Consider the following 18387-nt stretch of genomic DNA (forward strand, 5'->3'; position numbering starts at 1 on the left):
TCACATCTGCCTTCAAAGATGGCTTTACATAGAATGTTTCTCAGGTAGTGTCCACCTGGACAGCACGGAGCACAAAGTCAGTTTAAATTGAGCTCTGATATAGTAGTGAACATAGAGCAATAATCACCATGATATTATTAAAAGATGAGTGAAATAAGCAGTAGAGAAAAGCAGCAGCATAAAATCTTTCTCCAGATAGGCTACTGGCAACTTCAGGAAAAGTGAGGGTGAGCCAAAAAGCACCAAGGTATTACCCGAGGGTCTGACCAAAGGAATAGCTAAGAACAGAGCTCAAAAGAGTGCAAGAAGCACAGACACAAAGCTGCAGAGCATAGAGATTTTCTCACGGGGCTGATTTTAACTCCACCTTCGTACCTAGTTTGAGATGCTCAGGTTGTTCATTTAACTGGGATAGGTTTGCTTGATTCGTGCTACTTATTTTTCAACATCTGGAAAAGCAAGCTGATCAGGTAAGTGGCTACGTCCAGTCTCTAGCCAAACAAACATGCAAAAGAAGGTATATATGTATAAAAAAGAAAGACACTCCCACCCCGGTAATTTCTTGCATTGTTAAGACCTGAATATATCTCTTTTGGCTGGCTAGTTTGTTGTATTTGAAACAGGACTTCTCATATAATCTAAACACAACACAGACAAAAATAGTCCTGAATGGGATAATACATACAAAGAAGAGTAGCATAGAATAGTTCAACTGAAAGGGAGCTTCAAAAATTAACAAGCACAACTGCCTGACCACTTCAGGGCTGACCAAAAGATAAAGCGTGTTGTTAAGGGCATTGTCCAAAGGCCTCAGTTTACATTTAGTATAGTCCTTAACTTGAAGAAATTACACTCTAAATTGAAAAGACAAGTGACAGATGTGTGGAAAAGGACTATTATAAACCCTGTTTCATAAAGAGAAAAGTACTGAGAGACCAAAACCTGGTTATAATTTACACCATATTCTAGTTTTGTAATAGAGGACAAATAAATGAGACTGAAGCTATGAAGAGGCCTAAAAAGTCTCATAAGAAACCAGGGAAATAAGCTCAATTTCATAATCTTAATTATAATTAATAATATCTTAATTATAAACTTTTCCCTCATATGTGAAGGAAAACCAAAGCAGGTAATGCCAGTAAAGACAATAAAAGGGAACTATTGTAATATTTTTTCCTTTATAAGCTGAACCTTACTCCACAGGAGTCTTGTATCACCAGAATCCACGTCTTCCAGTTTGCCCAGAAACTCTGTTCCACTGAACAACTTATCCAGCACTGCCAGATTTGAACTCTCGAGGAGATAGTTTTTCTCTTTTTCCTTCAGTGTCTGTCCCCTCAGAAACAGTGAAAACGCAGCGTCGAGTGCCATCTAGAGGAGTGCACTGGTCTACAGAAAATGGTTGGTTAAACAGTAGCTTCTCAAAAAGATTTTCAAACTGACCATTCAGATATACTCATTGCACTTGGGGAAAAAAAAAAAAAAAAAAAAAAAAAAAAGAAAAAAAAAAAATCTGCCCGATGTTTGAGATGGAAATCTCAAAAATTTAAGAAGCCTCTAGAAAGAAAATAAGGGAGGAGAGCACTAAAACCACCTTTTGTCTTACTTGATATGTTTGCACATATGTAAAAACTCACAAAATGTCTTTATGTCCTAAAAGAAAAAAAAATCTGTCTTGGTAACAACCAGCAGTGATTTGTAATGGTGGATAAAGCAAGCTAAGGAATCGTGGAAGTGAGACAGCTAAGGAGCAGCCTGGAAATCGAAAAATGGAAAATTGGTTGTGATCATTGCCAAATGACCTCATGGGGAAGGGGCCTTCTTTGTATGACATCTGCATGTATTCACAAAGATATACATCAGGCCACACAGCAGGTCCCTCTGTCATTCTCAGCATAGGACAGGGATTCAAAAGCACCAAAATGCTTCCTCTGGATGATGGGTAAGTTACACTCTGACAGTGAAGCCTGTAGTAGTAGTCCTGCTACCCAGAGTTGTCTCTAACAAGAGAGATGGCCTTAGAGTCAAAAATGCAACTGAATGGGTGCCTGGCATGATGGGAGTGAAGCCATGAGCTACCCCACACCTCTGCATTTTCACATCTGGGAGACAAAGTGCCAGGACAGGGGGGGTTGCCCAATCCTTCTGTGGAGTTGTGCTCTCAGATTTTGCCCCTGGCTTTCTCTCCTCTGCTGTACACCAGTCCCAAAATAAAAAAAAAGAACAAACTCACTTTGTCACCTCGTTCCCAGCATCAGGCAAGGGTGCTTTTCACTGGCAAGGGTCACGGAGCACCAGCCTGGTGTCAGGGGCACCCCTCCATTGGGAACACATGCTCTGCTTTCCTTTCCTTTGTCACTTCTGAGAGCCAGCCAGGGCAGAGCTGACACTCAGTGGTGGATATGGACATAAGGCACCAGATGGCTCAAATTCATGGTCCCTATGTGACTGCAGAAGAAAAGGCAGCCTGGAGACACAACACTGATCAGGTCCAGCACCAGGACAGCCCTAAAGGAGGAAGGAGGTTCTCCAAGCACCGCACAGACTGCAAGTGGGATGTCTCTTCCATTCCAGCACTCATGCAGCAGCTTCACCCCACTCTCCCCATCTTATTTGCTTATTTTGCCAATGCACAAACATCCAAACACACCCAGACACGTAGGGGTCCAGGGCAGCTGGGCTGGAAGCTGGCCCCAAGATTTAAATCCCAGAAATTTAGCTCTGGCAACTAGCCTCAATGCTTAAATATGGGTATTACCCTGTATCCCTAATTTTTAAACTATTTTTTAAATCTGCCCTCTCACCTGTAGGTGATTACTTACATGACTCAAATCTAAAATTGTGGCCAGGAGTTTATTAAAAAATGTTTAAACACATATAAGCAAACACTGTTAATGGAACAATTAACAATTAAGAATTAAACATATCTCTTCCTATGATAAAATAGCACATGAATAATGATCTGCATCTCTAAGGTATTGTCTGGTTGTATCTTCCACATTTGCTTTAATATCAGAGTGCTTGTCATATAACATCATCTGCATTTCATTAACTACGGGATGAGGTAATCACACAAAAAAGGAAATATCACACATTAATCAATGATTTAGCAGGTAGAGTCAACTAAGAGAAAGTTCTCGTGTGGACCCTTGTGAGGAAGTGATTTCTCTGACAAAGACACAAAGAAGTGATCTTCCTCTTTTGCATAGGAAACAAGATTCAAAGACAGGTTTTGTTTGTACTTAAAATGTATATTTCAGTTCAGTTCAGAGTCTTCCCCTCCATCTACAGTCTTTCTGTCCCTGCACATCTTCCAGATTCACTGCATAGCTGGAATTCCAGTCTCGCTCAAAAAGGTTTTTTAGCTGTTCCTGGATAGGCAGCTGCCTTCTTTGCATGTTGGTTGAATTCTGTTTGATAATTAGTCCCACACCAGCTGTACTAGTGAAGTAATCTTCTGACCAATTGGAAGTCCCTATGCAATGGAAAAGTAGCTAATTAGAAAACATTCATTTCCCAGTGTTCTCTTTGATGTCCATAGTTGTTAAATCCACGTTGCCCAGCTTTGCTGATTTGCTGTACAACTGCAAATCTTATTATAACCAATGAAGCAGCAAAAATCGGGTCACCTCCTTCTTACTCCAGACCTCAGGTTTCAGGAAGTTGGTATTAACTGCAGCCCTGAAGCTTCATAACACCTTGATTCCTTACAGCCTGTGGCTAAGATGCAGGAATCTACTCATTATAAACATGAGGATGCAGTGCAGAAGTTGGGTATTGAGAGGGATAAAAGCCACTGTTAAATGCAGGCTTCTTTGCTTGAAGAAAAAACAATCCTTAAGGGATATAATTATTTTACTTATTAAAGATAAACAAGAGGAGATACTGGACCCATGATCAATAAATCCTCAGGAGCTGTTCTGAGCTCAGCCATGCCATGCCCACATTTAAACCAGGCAGAGCTGGGAATCCAGCTGTAGACATTGTTTAGGGCTCTCTCCAGAGCTGCCACCATTCAGAAAATCAAACACTGGGAAAAAAATACACATTTTATCACTTAGCACTTCTGGTGTTTGCCTTAGCCAGAAAAATCTGTCAATTCCAGAAGGTGCATTAAAAAAAAAATATCTGTTTATCTGTCTTCAAAAGACAACTCAGTGAGAAGCAAATTCTATTATAGGCAATTGGAGCCACAGGCTTTCAGCCTGTTGGAAGATCAAGCTTTGTGCTGGTTTGCATAGCTTGGAGGATGAGCTGCCTGAAATGGCAAAGCTCCATTGCACTTCCTTTTTTGAGGGATGCTAATAAAAGAGTAAAAAATAAACACCATCCTGACTTTCAGGAATTGAGCAGCAATTGACATCAGTGTTTTCTCATTTCCTTTCCTAGAGTTCTGTTCAACAAACAGTGCGTGGAATTAATTCCTCCCAGCAATTTCTTTTTGTTAAAGCACAATAATGTTATATACTAGAGCCCCAACCACCACTACATCATTCTGAGCACACAGCCTGTGAAACTCCTACTGTGCTTGTCACAGGCTGTGCACTCAAGACTTGTCATCCTCTGTTCTTAATGGTTCACAGTCATATGAAATAATCTCATCCTCAACTTGACCTACATTATTGTCTCCACATCTCTACTGCTTCACACAGGGCAGACATTCTGATAAAGCTGTGTACTCTGATATGTTTATCTGCCTTACATAGCAAAATGAGGTCTTTTTTTATATTGCAGCCCATGCTATCTCAGTCTCAGTCCTGAAGATACTGTAAGTGTTTGGAATAATAGAATACATACCAATATAGGCTACTTTATCAGTGACCATGTATTTGTTGTGATTCACTCTCCCATAAGGAATATTGGTGTGATTCAGAACTGGAACAATGAAGAGTTTCTGGAGGGAGAGAAATAAAAAATATAAATAGAAATAGCAGAGTGAAGAACAGACTGAATAATAGGACAATGCAGATTTTCTATATTTTCAGAGAATAGAGTAGGACAGAAAGAAAAGAGATTATCTCACACACTGTTATTAAGTGTACCATAAAAGAGGTTTTACTCTTATCCAAGAAAACTAACAAATAGTACTTCCACTATACATAAAATTGGATAAGCAATTGAGATCAAATAAGGATAATGTTTGCTTCACAATGTTCCATTAGTGCCACAGCTATTATCATTACAGGGCAGACAATTAAATGCAGTTTTAGGCAGCTGTTTAATAGATCTGCATTTACCACTGATTGCTGCTCTTATTTTGTGCTAGAATGGGCTGATCACAGACACAAGGGGTACTGCAGACAACAATAATGCCTAACTTTTTTGTGTTACTCTTACTATAATCCACATTTCTGTCATTTCTGTTTCTTGTTTTTTTGTTTTTGTTTTTTGTTGTTGTTGTTTGGGTTTTTTTTCATCAAAAACTATTCTATTCTTTCCTTGCTTATATTATTTTTCTCTGACCTGGTAACTTCATCATATTAGGAGCTTCCATCCCATTCCTTCCCTATTTCGTCCATTCCAACCTAGTGTCTATAGCCTGTGTGTAATAGCTAACATTCAAAAATGGGTCCATTTGAATAGGCTGCCAGCATAGCTCTCAATTGGAAAAAAGTGATAGTAATTAGATCCACTTAAGATGTTCCATACAGGAAAAGGTCAATAAGAAGAGAACTAAGCTGTCCTATAAACTGCTACTGCTGTGGTGCTCAGCAAAAGCAACTGCCTGGATAATGTTGCAAGTGCTGGAGCTGGGCACATCCCTTGGTATGACCAGTAGCTTGCAACAGCTGCTTTCTCAAAGGTTCTTTTGCTCCTTGTTTTCCAAAGACTCAAAACAGTCACTGCACCAATGGAATCAATCTGCCACTTTAAAACCTTCCACTTGCACAAGTAGCTACTGGCAGCTTAGACACAAAAGCCAGTCTGGGGCCCATGTCCTCAAGCAGTGTTTCCAAAATCAGGTTTCTTATCGTACCACGTCCACACTGATGTGGGCATGTGGGTTGTTGAGAGCACGCAGGGACCTCAGATAGTGGAGCATGGCTGGGTCAGAGTGAGTCCAGCAGCTGACCAGAAGTCGGATGTGCACTCTGTAGTTGAAAGCTGCACGTCTCAGAGCATTGTCAATGGCTGGCCAGTATCTGGAGAAAAACAGGTGGGTGGAAAGAGGAGTGGTTTTAAAACAGCTCAGTAGAAAGCTGTGACAATAAACAGAGAAGACAGGTGACACTGGGCACAGCTGGGATCTCTGATGTCTGGTAAGAGAAGAACTTGCACCTTCACTGTAGGTACAAGTAAGATTTCTGCCAGTTCTTTTCCCAGTGTGTTTTGAGATCACTGATCTCTGCCAAATTAAGTTGCAGCTGATAAAGTTTAACGTGCATATAGTGCGTGCACACAGGTACAGACACAGCATGGTGTCAACATGCTTATTTGTTGAGGAAACTAAAACCAACAATAGTAACTACAACATAAAACCAGAGCATACAGCACGAATGGACAGTACAGAGCCCAGAGGAGAGCCCAAGAGTCATATTGCAGAATATGGCCATTTTGGGATCCTGGAGACTGTGCTAATGTCCTCAGCAGTCTTGTGCCATCAGCCAATGTGGACAGGCTCTATCCCTCCCCATGCCTTCTTGCCCTCTTTAATATACCATGTGCTCCAGGGGTAACAAACACAGCTGTGCTCTTGTGAACATGAGGCTGGCTGTTTTCCTGACACTTGTTTTAGCAGTAGTTTAGGGGAAATGTTTTTAACATCCTTCACCCAACAACAGTAAGGACTTCACAATGTACATCCCAGCACTAGTAACTCCAAATGTCCATATAGCATTTTCATTCCTGTAGAGACTAACAAGTGCTGAATGGAGGAAGACAAGCATCTTTGGTACAGATCAGAGGACTGATACAGACAGAGGTCCAGCACTCACTCACAATCCCATAATGATTAATTAATTTGCCTAACTTACTCCTTTTGGTCTTATGTACAAAGGCCTGAACTCTCTAATCCTCCCTCATGTATCATCCTATCATAATCAATGGACCAGCCATGTGCTTTCAGGCTCAGGCTGACTTGTAGATCCTGAAAAACTTGGAAAAACATGCTATTTTCAAACAGTTTCCACTTTTCAAATATATCAGCTTCTAGTTGATTAGGACTCAGGCATTAAGACAGGAGCTTTGTTCCCTCTGCCTCAGCTGCTAGAGGAACCTAACCTTAACTAATCAGCCTCAATTCATTGCACTACAGCTGGTTGCTGTGGAGATAGCCCGAGGCCCCATGCCACTTTCCTTAGGCCTTTCAAGCTCTTCTTTGCATCTGATCAGGCCCTAGGTGACACAAATGGTGGATTAAGGCTTCAGATGAAGAATGAGAAGTATTAGGACACTCATTCCTAAGAGGAAAAAGAGACTTTCTGTGAACCTATTCTTAGCTACAAGCAGGAGATGAGAAACCTTCCAACACAGAAACTCAAAATTCTCTAAGCTGTTTGATTTATAAAAAGTATCCTCCGAGTGGAAGTTAGTCTTTGAGATTTTGTTCAAGGACAGTGGAATTATCTGTGTGTATCTATTATCCTACACCCTTCCTGCTAACACACACATGCCAGCTGAACAGCAGAGGCTTTGCACAGTTGTGCCAGAGGATACCATTCATGGTCTAATTCTGGCTAAATGGCAACCTAGAGCTCATCCTGTTGTTTTCAAGCCACATTGTACATAATTATTTTGCTTGAATTTCTTTCTCAGTCAGATAATTCAGATGGCTGAAAAACTCAGAAATCTTATAAGCAGATAACACTCAGACTACTTGGACGCATGTAAACATCCAAATTCAAGCATATCTAAGAGGATTTGGAGTCTTAGTGTTGCCCCATGACTGACCAACTTTCTGTGTTACTCAGATCTGAGCTGATCTGCAGACTGTAATTCTGCTGTGACCTTGGGCAACCCACTGGGACCATGGCAGTGATCTACCACACACAGTTTGATCACTCCAGATAACCACTACCACCTTTGCTTTGAGAGCTGCTGCTGCACGCACCCAGCACGCTTAGGAAACTTCGATGTCCTTGGATGGAATTATAAGAGAAGGAAAACAAAAGTCCAGAAACCTCTTTTAGAGACTGCTACAGACTCCATTGCAGAGGTCAAGAAGGACAATTAAGAATCAGCTTCTACATTATGGGTCAAGTATGACAGACAGACAGCAAAGCCAGAAGTCAAGAGTCTTCAGAAGTAAGAAACAAAGAGAGAAATAGAAGCAGAAAAAAAGGAGTGATGCAATCCTTACTCTGAAAAGTCAGATGTCAGATATATTTCTTCAGTTCCCATTCCTCTCTCTATTCATAAAGTCAGTCCACTGTTTTTTGAATGGACCTGTGCCTCTCTGTCCCTAGTCTGGCACTTCACAATTTTCTTGCTGTGTGAAGGGCACAGGAGGCTGCTCCAAACAGGCAGTGAAGCAGATGGGCAGCATTGGATACTGTCCTGCCTGTAGCATCAGTGTTTTCAGAGTCCACAAGGCAATTGTGAATACAGAGCAAAGCCTCAGTTTTCTCCATTCTCAATATTTTCATTGCAGATAAGGGAGAAGAGTAAAATTTTCCCTTTAAATATTACCGTCAAATGATTTGCTCAGGATTAAAATTGTACCTTGCTGGATGAGTGAAACGGCTGGTAGGGAAATATTCCATAACAGAAACATAGACAAATTTTTGTGCATCTCTGATAATACTGAGTATAGCAGAGAGGTCAGAGGTGCGACCTTTTGGACAAAATGCTGGAGGAGAAGCCTGTAAAGAAGAAGAAGCAGTGTCACTGTGATTAATTTATATTCAGATACATTCAGTTTTCATTACATTAGCACAAAGCATTCAAGGTGGACTAGTATCATTCCTCATGCTTTCAGTGTCCTGATGGTTTAGGTACTTATTCTTTATATATTGAGGCCACAGATGATTAAAGGAGACCTGCACCCCATCTTTGCCACACTACCCGATAGCCCAAACTGGGTTGACTCTTTTCTCTTGAGTAGTTCCAGAAAAAACTGTTGAATTAATCCTTATCCAACTCAAGCACAACTAACTGAAGGTTGATAAAGAAACTGTTCTGGCCAAGTCTTAAACCTATAGTTTACAGTCTATCCTGTTATTTTTAAACATACTTACAGAAAAGTAGGTTTGTGTCAAGATTCCATCAAATTCCACTTCCAGTGGCTGATGCTTGTTAATGTGGGTAGAATAATTAAGAGGCCAAGGGAATGGGATGGTAGCATTAGCATGTCCAAGGTCCCAGTAAGTCCTAAATGTTTTCCAGAGGTCTTTGGCCAGGCAGCTGCAGTTATATATCACAGCACCAAACTCCTTGACCTGCAAAGAGAGCAACTCATGACACAGCCTCAGAAAGAGCCACCTCCAAGGGTTTCTTTGCTTTTTCTCCTACTCAATCAGTATTTTTCTTCATTATGTTTTTTCTCTGCTGTGTGGACATGAGTTTTCCCCCAAATTTTTGAATATGCAGCAGCAGATCTTACCTGAGATAAAGATCTCCAGTCCATATTTGCACTACCAATATATATGTGTTTCATGTCTACAATCCAGAATTTGCTATGCAACACTCCTCCTGCCAAATGTCCAAAATCAATCTTTTTTACATGAGCCCCTGAAGAAACATGGGGAGGGGGAAAAGAGTTTAGATACAGCACAGAGGTACAGCTATACTGCTTTCCTGACAACCAGTTATACCTGCAGCTGGTTATAACTACCAAATAAGTATTCATTCCTGGGAAAGGAATATTCCAGAGAAATCCTTAAGGGCATGACAACATATACAGAAATTGTGAACTAGTGAATACATGATGCTTGTCTGGTGAAGCAACATTCCAGAACACACCCTGGACACCAGTTTCTCTCAGAAGCCTTTTTGCATTACTGAAGTTCTGAAGACATCATTGAAGCGAGATAATTACCTTTTTCCTCTAAAATCTTGAGATCAGTTGAATTTCTAGCCAAAGTTGGTACACTTGCTGCCACATACAAAGAGACATTCTCTGCAAGCAATCTCTCAAACCTCCTCAGAATATCTTCACCCTGCATGGTATATAGTGTTATTTTTTTTTATTTTGTCATATTTTGTTACAGAACATTTAGTAAGAGATATGCAAGCACAGTGTTAATAGTGGATGTTTCTTCTGAAGAACCCCAATGCAAGGAAGGTCAGAAATTTCACCTATATAAGGAGTATTTCAACTGGAGAAAAAAAGGGGACAAAGATTCTGATCTAAAGTATGACTCCAAGTTTATTTTCTATCATTTGATGCTATTAGATACATATGTGAGGGAAATGAGTCAGCTTACAACATGAGACCCACCTGGGGAGAAAGACAAGGAGAGCAGCCCCAGAGAGCCCATGGTGGTAGAGGCTGGGTTCACAGCAATAAACAGGACAGCACCTGGTCTGCCAGCAAACAACATGATTCCTGATACATGAATTAACTCTGTACATGCCAGAAATAGGGTGGTCTTCTCCTTTCTGCTTTTCAAAAGAAGTTTCCAGCTCATACTGTCCCCCAGACCCTGCTCAGGACTGCCTGGGGAGGTTGCCAGCTGCCACAAGCCAAAAGATCATCAAGGAAAAAATAAACATGACAGGTGTTTGCAAGGTGAGCTTACGCTGTAGTCTCTGTCATTTGCTTTTTGGTGGTGGAGCCTGAGAGGCTCTGCAGGAAGTCTGGCTGCTCAGAGTGCTCACCACAGCCCCACAAAGGAGCAAACATGTCCTAAGCTGCTCTCTGAAGATGTGGTTCAGGGGCACATGCAACTCAGGCAAATGCAGATGCTGTATCTGTACAATGGGGAGAAGCAGTATCTGATGCAGTCAGAAGCCCAGCAGACTTTGCTGCCTGACTCTTCCAGCTAACCAGTGGGAACTGGAGTGTTCACTTGCATATCTGGGATCCTGTAGGCTCTTCAGCCATGCCACTGGCTGCCCTTACCCCAGGCTGACCATGTGCAGGGTAAGGGACAGCAGGTATGAGGCAGACCTCTGTGGTGCTCTTTAAAACACAGCATAGAAATATATATATATTCAGAGATATGGAGTCTAACTAGACTAGAAGGAAAGTTATGTACTGCTTCAGACCAGCATGGATAAACCTTTCTGGGTCTGCAGGAAGTATCAAGCAATGCTGTAGGGTTTTACAGAGCACACAGTCAATCTGCCATCTGCCACGTGTGCATGAGACATACAGCCATAGATGTGCTTCTTGCTGATTATCTTACCTGCTTTGAGGATGAATCATTGACGTTGATATCTTTCCCAGTAAGAGACCAATAGTAAGAAGCCACATGAATTTTTTCCTGGGCCATATCAAGGAGTTTTGTCCAGGCGAGGTACAAGGGTTTGGCTGCAGTGCTATTTATCTCAAATGCAAAGTCATAGGGCACATTTTCCACAAGTTCAAAGCTGCAATAGCAATTGTATACCATGAAGCAAGCATTTGTGACCCAAGCAGGAAAACAAGCCCCTGTCACACCATACATTTGGCCATTTTGTATGGCAACCTCAAAAGCAAACGAGCTGAGCAGGACAAATGAACTGCAAGTACCCTGTATCCCCAGTTTTTATAGCCAAGCATAGATCATACATTGTCCCCCCAAATCCAGTAGAATGACTTCTCCTAAAGACAAGAAGAAAAGTAAGCTCTTGGGGCTGGCATCATTTTGTAACCCTCTCCACCCTCTGCCGGGACAAACTCCTACTCTGACAGAGGGGATCTAAGCTGAGGGGACCTGCTCTGCCCACTGGACACTTTGCTACCTCCTACAACTGAGAGGAGAGTTGGGAGTGGTGGAGCAGCTATAGACCTGTGCCAAACAGACAAACACAGGACCAGCAGTGGAGCTGCCATACTGCCCCTAACACCCCCCATGTAACATGCAAGTACGAATTACCCAGTGCCCCAAAATCACCCTCGCATTTCCTGTATTAATGGTACTTTATCACTTGTTATACAATGGGAAGAGAACAAAAGCCACGCTGATGTTGTCAGCATTGTGACTATTTCTCCACCTGGTGGTTACTTCTCTGTGTGCCACTGGGCATGGCCTACCTGCAGGAATCATTGGACCTGTTGGTGTCATGCTCAATTATTGTGGCTTCTGGGAGAGCTCCATAGAGTACTTCTTCCTCCACCACCTCTTCATAAAAGCTGATAACTGATTCTTTTCCCTTAGAATCAACTCTGTTGTCCTCTCTCATGAAGTAAACAGCCATCAGGACAAGACCAAGTACCAAAATTGCTCCTAAGATTTGAAACTAGAACAGAATCGAAATAGGAAAAGATTTAAGCAATTGTCAAGTCAGTGGCACACCAGATAATGGAAGACTACCTGTTTCAGGTGAGTAAATTGAAATAATTGAATTGTAGTTCTGTTTTCAGCTACTGGAAGACAGTATTTTTAGACACATCCCTGAAAGTGAGGACCCCAAGCTACAGAGGTATGGGTTTACATGAGGACCATGATTTTAGTTTCATTTTATTTTTTCCTGTGCCAACATATCAAAACCCCTCTTTTCCCCACAAAGTTTGTGATTGATTTGGTGCTGATTAGCTTTATTTTAGCACAAGACAAGTGAGTGTTCTACAAAATTTCCACCAAAATCAAACCTGTCATAAAGAGGGAGTTCATAAAGTCAGGGGAGAAAAAACAGTTATGAAAATGTCAGAGGCAGAAGGATGTTTTGTGGTTTCTGAACATGTTCCTGTTTTGTCTTATAACTTAAACCTCCCTTAAGTGAAACTACACGAATCTGATTTAACTTTATGGCAAGTGAACAGCATCTCCTTGTCATTCTAGTGTGGCAAGTTAGCTTCATTTCCCTTTGTACTACCTTTTCTTCCCTGAACATAGATGAAAAAAAAAAAATTATCTGGCCACCTGGTATCCAGATCTGGAGCCCAGCCACTCAAATGCTGTAGCATATAGCACCAGGTTTTATATGGTGTATTAAGGAAGAAAAGACACCAACCGGTACAGATCCATTTCTTCCCAGCAATTATCATGTCTGGCTCCTGGTGGCAATTCCTGGAAACTGGGGCCATGCACCACCCTGTGATAGGCAAGGTGTGTTTCAGTGTCAAGCTTTTGAATCTCTGAGGCAGAAGAACTGACTCTGGGAGTGGCCATGAAGCTGTAGCTATAAACACCAACTCCCCAAAGGGTTCACATGAAAACTGCACAGAAACCAGTTGCCTCGGAAAGTATCTGTTTCCATTTCTGTGTGGGTAAAGTTTCTTGCTTGTCTTTTTTTTTTTCTGATTTTCTCAAGGTCTGAAGTGCTGCCATCAGTTTCAGGCAGTGACTGGAATGAGAAAAATGCTTTTAAACTATTTTTGCCCTCTGGCTTGTTCTGCCTTTCATTGATGGCCAAAAAAAATCTACCAATTTTCAGGAGTTCTGCATTTCATACCGTGAAAAATCGCCCAGGTCTTAAAAGACATTTCTAAAGTAAGAGATCTCTTTTGAAGTCAGATCTTGGTTGTCACCATGTTGTACACTGTGATGTCCAAATGCTCTGGGCATGATGAATAAACAAATAAATGCTGTGCTAACAGTGGAAGTGAGGTTATTGGTATGGGCAAGGTTTGCTGTCCTGAACCAGGGCTGCAGGATTCTGCTCCACATCACTCCCTCTTGGCAAGGTTTGATCAGTCTACCGGATAAATCAATGAGGGTTTTGGTCATTCACTTGTTTACAATTAGGATCGAAACCTACATGGATTTTAAAAATGGGCAATAAAATAATTCTTCTTTTCAGAAATGTCAGTGTAACCTCAGCTCTTGTAAGCAAATGTAGTGCATCCCAATAATTACCATTTTGACGTCTGTTTGATTGTTCACGCTTAATTTCATGTTGGAGGACTTACTAAACATCAGGGGTATTTTTAATGCTTTTTTCACCATCTGAAAAACAGAAACATATGCAAGGGGAAAAATAAAAGCTTTCAGCAACATTTGTATAAAGCCAATTACAGACTAAAAAAACAGATTACTGGTATTGCTTTACATAGTGCTCTAAGATTTAAGTACAGATCAACATGTGCAACATCCTCACTGCATTCAGTGACACTGACAGACTCCAAAGTGAGACAGGCAGGTCCCTGCAGTTTTCCCTTGGTATTGTCTACAGACATAAATCACAACAGTAGTTTACATGTAAACAATTGCATCTTCAAGTTACTCAACAAGCCCTGCTCTTGTCCTGCTGCAAGTTAGCACAGTTGCCAACAAACAGTAATTAAGTGCAGACGCCGTGGGTGATAGTGCACAGAATCAATGTCACCCTCCATCTGACTCTCTTAGGCTCCTGCTCTCTTCCTCTGTGTGTGAATTGCCTTCAGTGCTGATGTCTCCTCCAGAGGGGGACAGGGACCAGGCCAAAATATAAACTCGTCTCCTCCCCTGGTGCAACCCTGACCCTGGAAAATCAATTAACTTCTTTTTCTCCTCAGACAGTATTGCTCCAATTTTGTGTTATCACAAGCAGGGGCAAACAGAGCAAATACCAAAATATGCACAAACTCCCTGCAGATGGTAGGCTAGGGGTGCTTTACCACCTACCTATTTTGCCTTCTTAAAAGGTTAAAGGAAAAACTTCACAGATGCTCCACACAGGGGTCATAATCATCCCCTGTACCAGCGGAGGTGAATTCACCCTACCAGAGTCAGCTGCTCTTCATGTTCAGAAGCAAGAATCACATCCTGGGGTGTGGCAGATTTCAAAAAATGCTATCAGATGATACCATCACCTGTCCAGTCTCCAGACTATTCCTTCCTATCACTGAGCCACTGGGCATTTGTAGCCTGGAGGATGGACATGCTGTCATGGTATCAGATATGCAGTGGCTCTCTGGGTGGCCACACTCCTGAAAGTGTTAGGTAGGAGGTATCCTGCAGGCTTGTCCCATCCATCTTTGCCATATGTTCACAGCTGTTGTGACCCAAACTGGATGGGCTCCTGGTGTCTGCCCTCCCACACCAGTAAGGCAGAACTGCCACACATATCCATGCTGAGTCCAGCTCCTGCCCTCTCCACCTTTCTGTACGGGTGCTGTGACTGCATGGGACAGGCAGCAAGGACACAGCATGGGACACAGCAAGGACACGGCCCCAGAGGCCTCTTATGGGACCCAACTCATAAGAAGTAGAGGGGCTGAAACAAAGAGGTGGAGAATGTCTTAGGAGGCAAGGGAGGTGGATCTGAAATAGTGACTTCAGGAATGCAGAGAAGGATGTGAAAAGGTAAAAAAGCAGACAAGGGAGAATGAGGAAGGAGAGAAGAAAGAAAAAGAACAGTCATGCTTAAAAGCATGCTAGAGCTGCAGAGGTGAAAGCTCACTTTCTGTTCCAGGACCTGTTCGATTATTTCAGCACAGCAGCATTTTTTCCATATTTCCTTCCACAGCAGTTTTTCCTCACACTTTTCACTGCCACTTCCTTTTGCCACCCCAGATTCAGATTCAAGATTTTATATGAAAAACAGTTATAAATACTGGCAGGTGAGTAACCATTCTCCCAGCCCTGGAGAAGCTAAGCTGCTGCCAGAAGGGAAGGACAGTTGGCCATTCTCTGGTGAATATTAGCTCCCCAGGGCCCTGTGTTCTGGTTTCAGCTGGGATAGAGTTTATTTCCTCCCTAGAAGCTGGCACAGTGCTGTGTTTTGGATTTAATATGAGAACAATGCTGCTAACACACTGTTTGATTTTTTGCTAACTTGTACTCAGCCTAAGTCAAAGAGTTTTCAACTTCCCCCACTCTTCCAGCAAGGAGGTGCACAAGAGACTGTGGGAGCACAGGGGGAGCAGATGACCCAAACTAGCCAAAGGGATAATCCATATGAGGTCATGTACATTATATAAACCAGGGGGTCTGATTGGGAGGGGACAATCTCTGCTTGGGGACTGGCTGCGCATCAGTCAGGGGGTGGTGAGCAATTGTATTGTGTATCACTTGTCTTTCTTGGGGGTTTTTTTGTTTGGGGTTTTTTGTAACATTCTTTTTCATTATTATAGTTACTATTATTATTATTTTATTTCAATTATTAAAACTGTTCTTATATCAATCATTTTGCTTGCTTGGTTGTTTTTTGGGTTTTGTTTTCTGATTCTCCTCCTCATCCCACCTGGGCAGAAGGAAGGGCAGGGGGAGGAGTGAGCAAGCAGCTGCGTGGTGTTTTGTTGTGGGTTGGAATTAAACCATGACACCCTGAAATACCAGCTCCCTTTTTAAACACAGGACAAAGATGCTGTGTCTTACCCCAAAGAGCTTTCAGCCCAAGCAGAGAGGAGATAGAACACAAGGCACAGAGAAAGATGTGACAGCAGCCCTCACCATTCATGAGAAACGGTGGTCAAAGGCCCCAAAACCCAGAAAACTTTGTGGAAGAAAGAGCAAGAGAGAAGATGCTTGGGAATTTTGTAGAAAAGTGAGGCAGAGGGATTTTAAAGGTGGAGAAGAAATACAACTGAACACCAGCAACAGCCCTCTGGCCCAGTCCAACAGAGCCCATAGTCCCTCTGGCCCCAAAGCTAAAATGCTGATTCTGTGCCCCAGGCAGTGTCTGTGTAAGGCACTGCAGCTGCAGGAGCCCCTTCAGCCTTCGATGGCTTCAGAAGGAGAGGACTTGGGGGAAACAACTTGTTTCAGTTCTCTTTTTCAGCAGCCATTACAAAACGGCTTCTAACAGCAGCACATCTCTCAAAATATGAGAGCAAACAGATACCATACTGGAGTCATCTATCACTTGGTTCAAAAAAAGTCCCATTTGGACAGCAATGAGTTAGATTCCCAGCTGCTACACAGAAGTCATGAGAACTGCACTAAAATATGAATTTAACTTTCAAGAAAGAAAATATCACAGATTCAACCAGAATTCTTTAAAATAACGCTGTAGCTGGACAGGAATCAACTGTGGCTCCCTGGAAGCTTTCAGGGCTTTACCAGCTACCAAGTACAATGACTAAAGTTCATCCAAAGGCAATAAATACAAGTGCTACTTATCATTTCTTCAGACTGAAACACAAGCTAATGTACCACAATCTGCTGAGTACCCACAGGAGGCTGTTTATAACACTAAGGCTGCTTTCTCCCTGCTCCCAAAATAATTTCTGGTACTTCACCAGCATCAAACCACTTCATATTTTAGTTTTCAAACACAAGGATGAGATTTTTCACTATACAATCCTTTCCTAAAAAGCAATTTGGAGCTCCTCAAATGACCAAAGTGCATTCGTGTCTCCATGTCCAGCCCCCACCACACTCAAGATGACAGCAAAGGCACTTACCATCCTGGAAGAGCTTCTCCTCTGTGGATGTCCTGCTGTAGTCTGATGTTACTCACAACTGTACTTAGAAGAGACAGTGCACAAGCTTTTCACCAGCAGCTTGTTTTGGTTTCTTCTGGTTTTTTTCCTCTTGCTGCTGCAGATTACTTCCTCTTTAACACCAAGTTTCACAGCACACACTGGCCAAGTCCCAGATTATTATCTAGTTGTTGCAACCCAGTTCTCAGACTTCAGGGCCTGATCTTCACCTCTTTGGCATAACTTCCCACAGTGCCTGACCTGGTTCCAACTTTGTTGAGTGTCATAGAATCATAGAATCATAGAATTTTCAGGGTTGGGAGGTGCCTTTAAAATCATCCAGTTCCAACTCCCCTGCCATAGGCAGGGACACCTCCCACTGGATCAGGTTGCTCAGAGCCCTGTCCAACCTGGCCTTAAAAACTTCCAGGGATGGGGCTTCCACCATCTCTCTGGGCAAACTGTTCCAGTATTTCACCACCCTCATGGTGAAGAACTTCTTCCTAATATGTAATCTAAATGTAATCTAAATCTATTCTCCTGTAGTTTGAAACCATTCTCCCATGTCCTATCACTACCTGACATCTTAAAAAGTCCATCACCAGCTTTCTTGCAGGGACCCTTCAGATACTGAAGGATACAATAAGGTCTCCTCAGAGCCTTCTCCTCTCCAGACTGAATAACCCCAACTCCCTGTTTGTCTTCACAGGAGAGGTGCTCCAGCCCTCTGATCATCCTCGTGGCCCTTCTCTGGGCATGCTCCAGCACAACCACATCTTCCTTGTATCAGGGGCTCCAGAACTGGATGTGATACTCCAGGTGGGATCTCACAAGAGCAGAATAGAGGGGGAAGGGCAGAGCCCAAGTGCTGAGTGTAAGATCAGAGTCTTGATCAGCACTAGTAGACTGGTTGAAAGCACTGCTCAGCTTCGGTGAAGTTTGTGTCTCAGTCAGGGAAGTATTCTCACTGCTTCATTCTTAACTCACCAGAAGCTTCATTTTAAACAGACAAATAA

At 42.3% G+C, this 18387-nt stretch overlaps 1 protein-coding gene across 1 annotated transcript; it reads right to left on the bottom strand.

The window, feature by feature from the left end:
* Positions 1–2834: 2834 nt before the first annotated feature.
* Positions 2835–17489, bottom strand: PLD4 (phospholipase D family member 4). The gene is made up of 11 exons (XM_071745398.1): positions 17354–17489; positions 13884–13973; positions 12119–12324; positions 11289–11472; positions 9977–10097; positions 9542–9669; positions 9177–9377; positions 8662–8801; positions 5978–6143; positions 4798–4894; positions 2835–3475 (listed from the first exon to the last, which is right to left on the bottom strand). Exons 1-11 carry the CDS (start codon positions 17354–17356, stop codon positions 3267–3269), a joined length of 1545 nt encoding a protein of 514 aa, XP_071601499.1. The 5' UTR covers positions 17357–17489; the 3' UTR covers positions 2835–3266.
* Positions 17490–18387: the final 898 nt, after the last annotated feature.

This window comes from Heliangelus exortis, chromosome 5, assembly GCF_036169615.1.
Source record: "Heliangelus exortis chromosome 5, bHelExo1.hap1, whole genome shotgun sequence".
NCBI lineage: Eukaryota > Metazoa > Chordata > Aves > Apodiformes > Trochilidae > Heliangelus > Heliangelus exortis.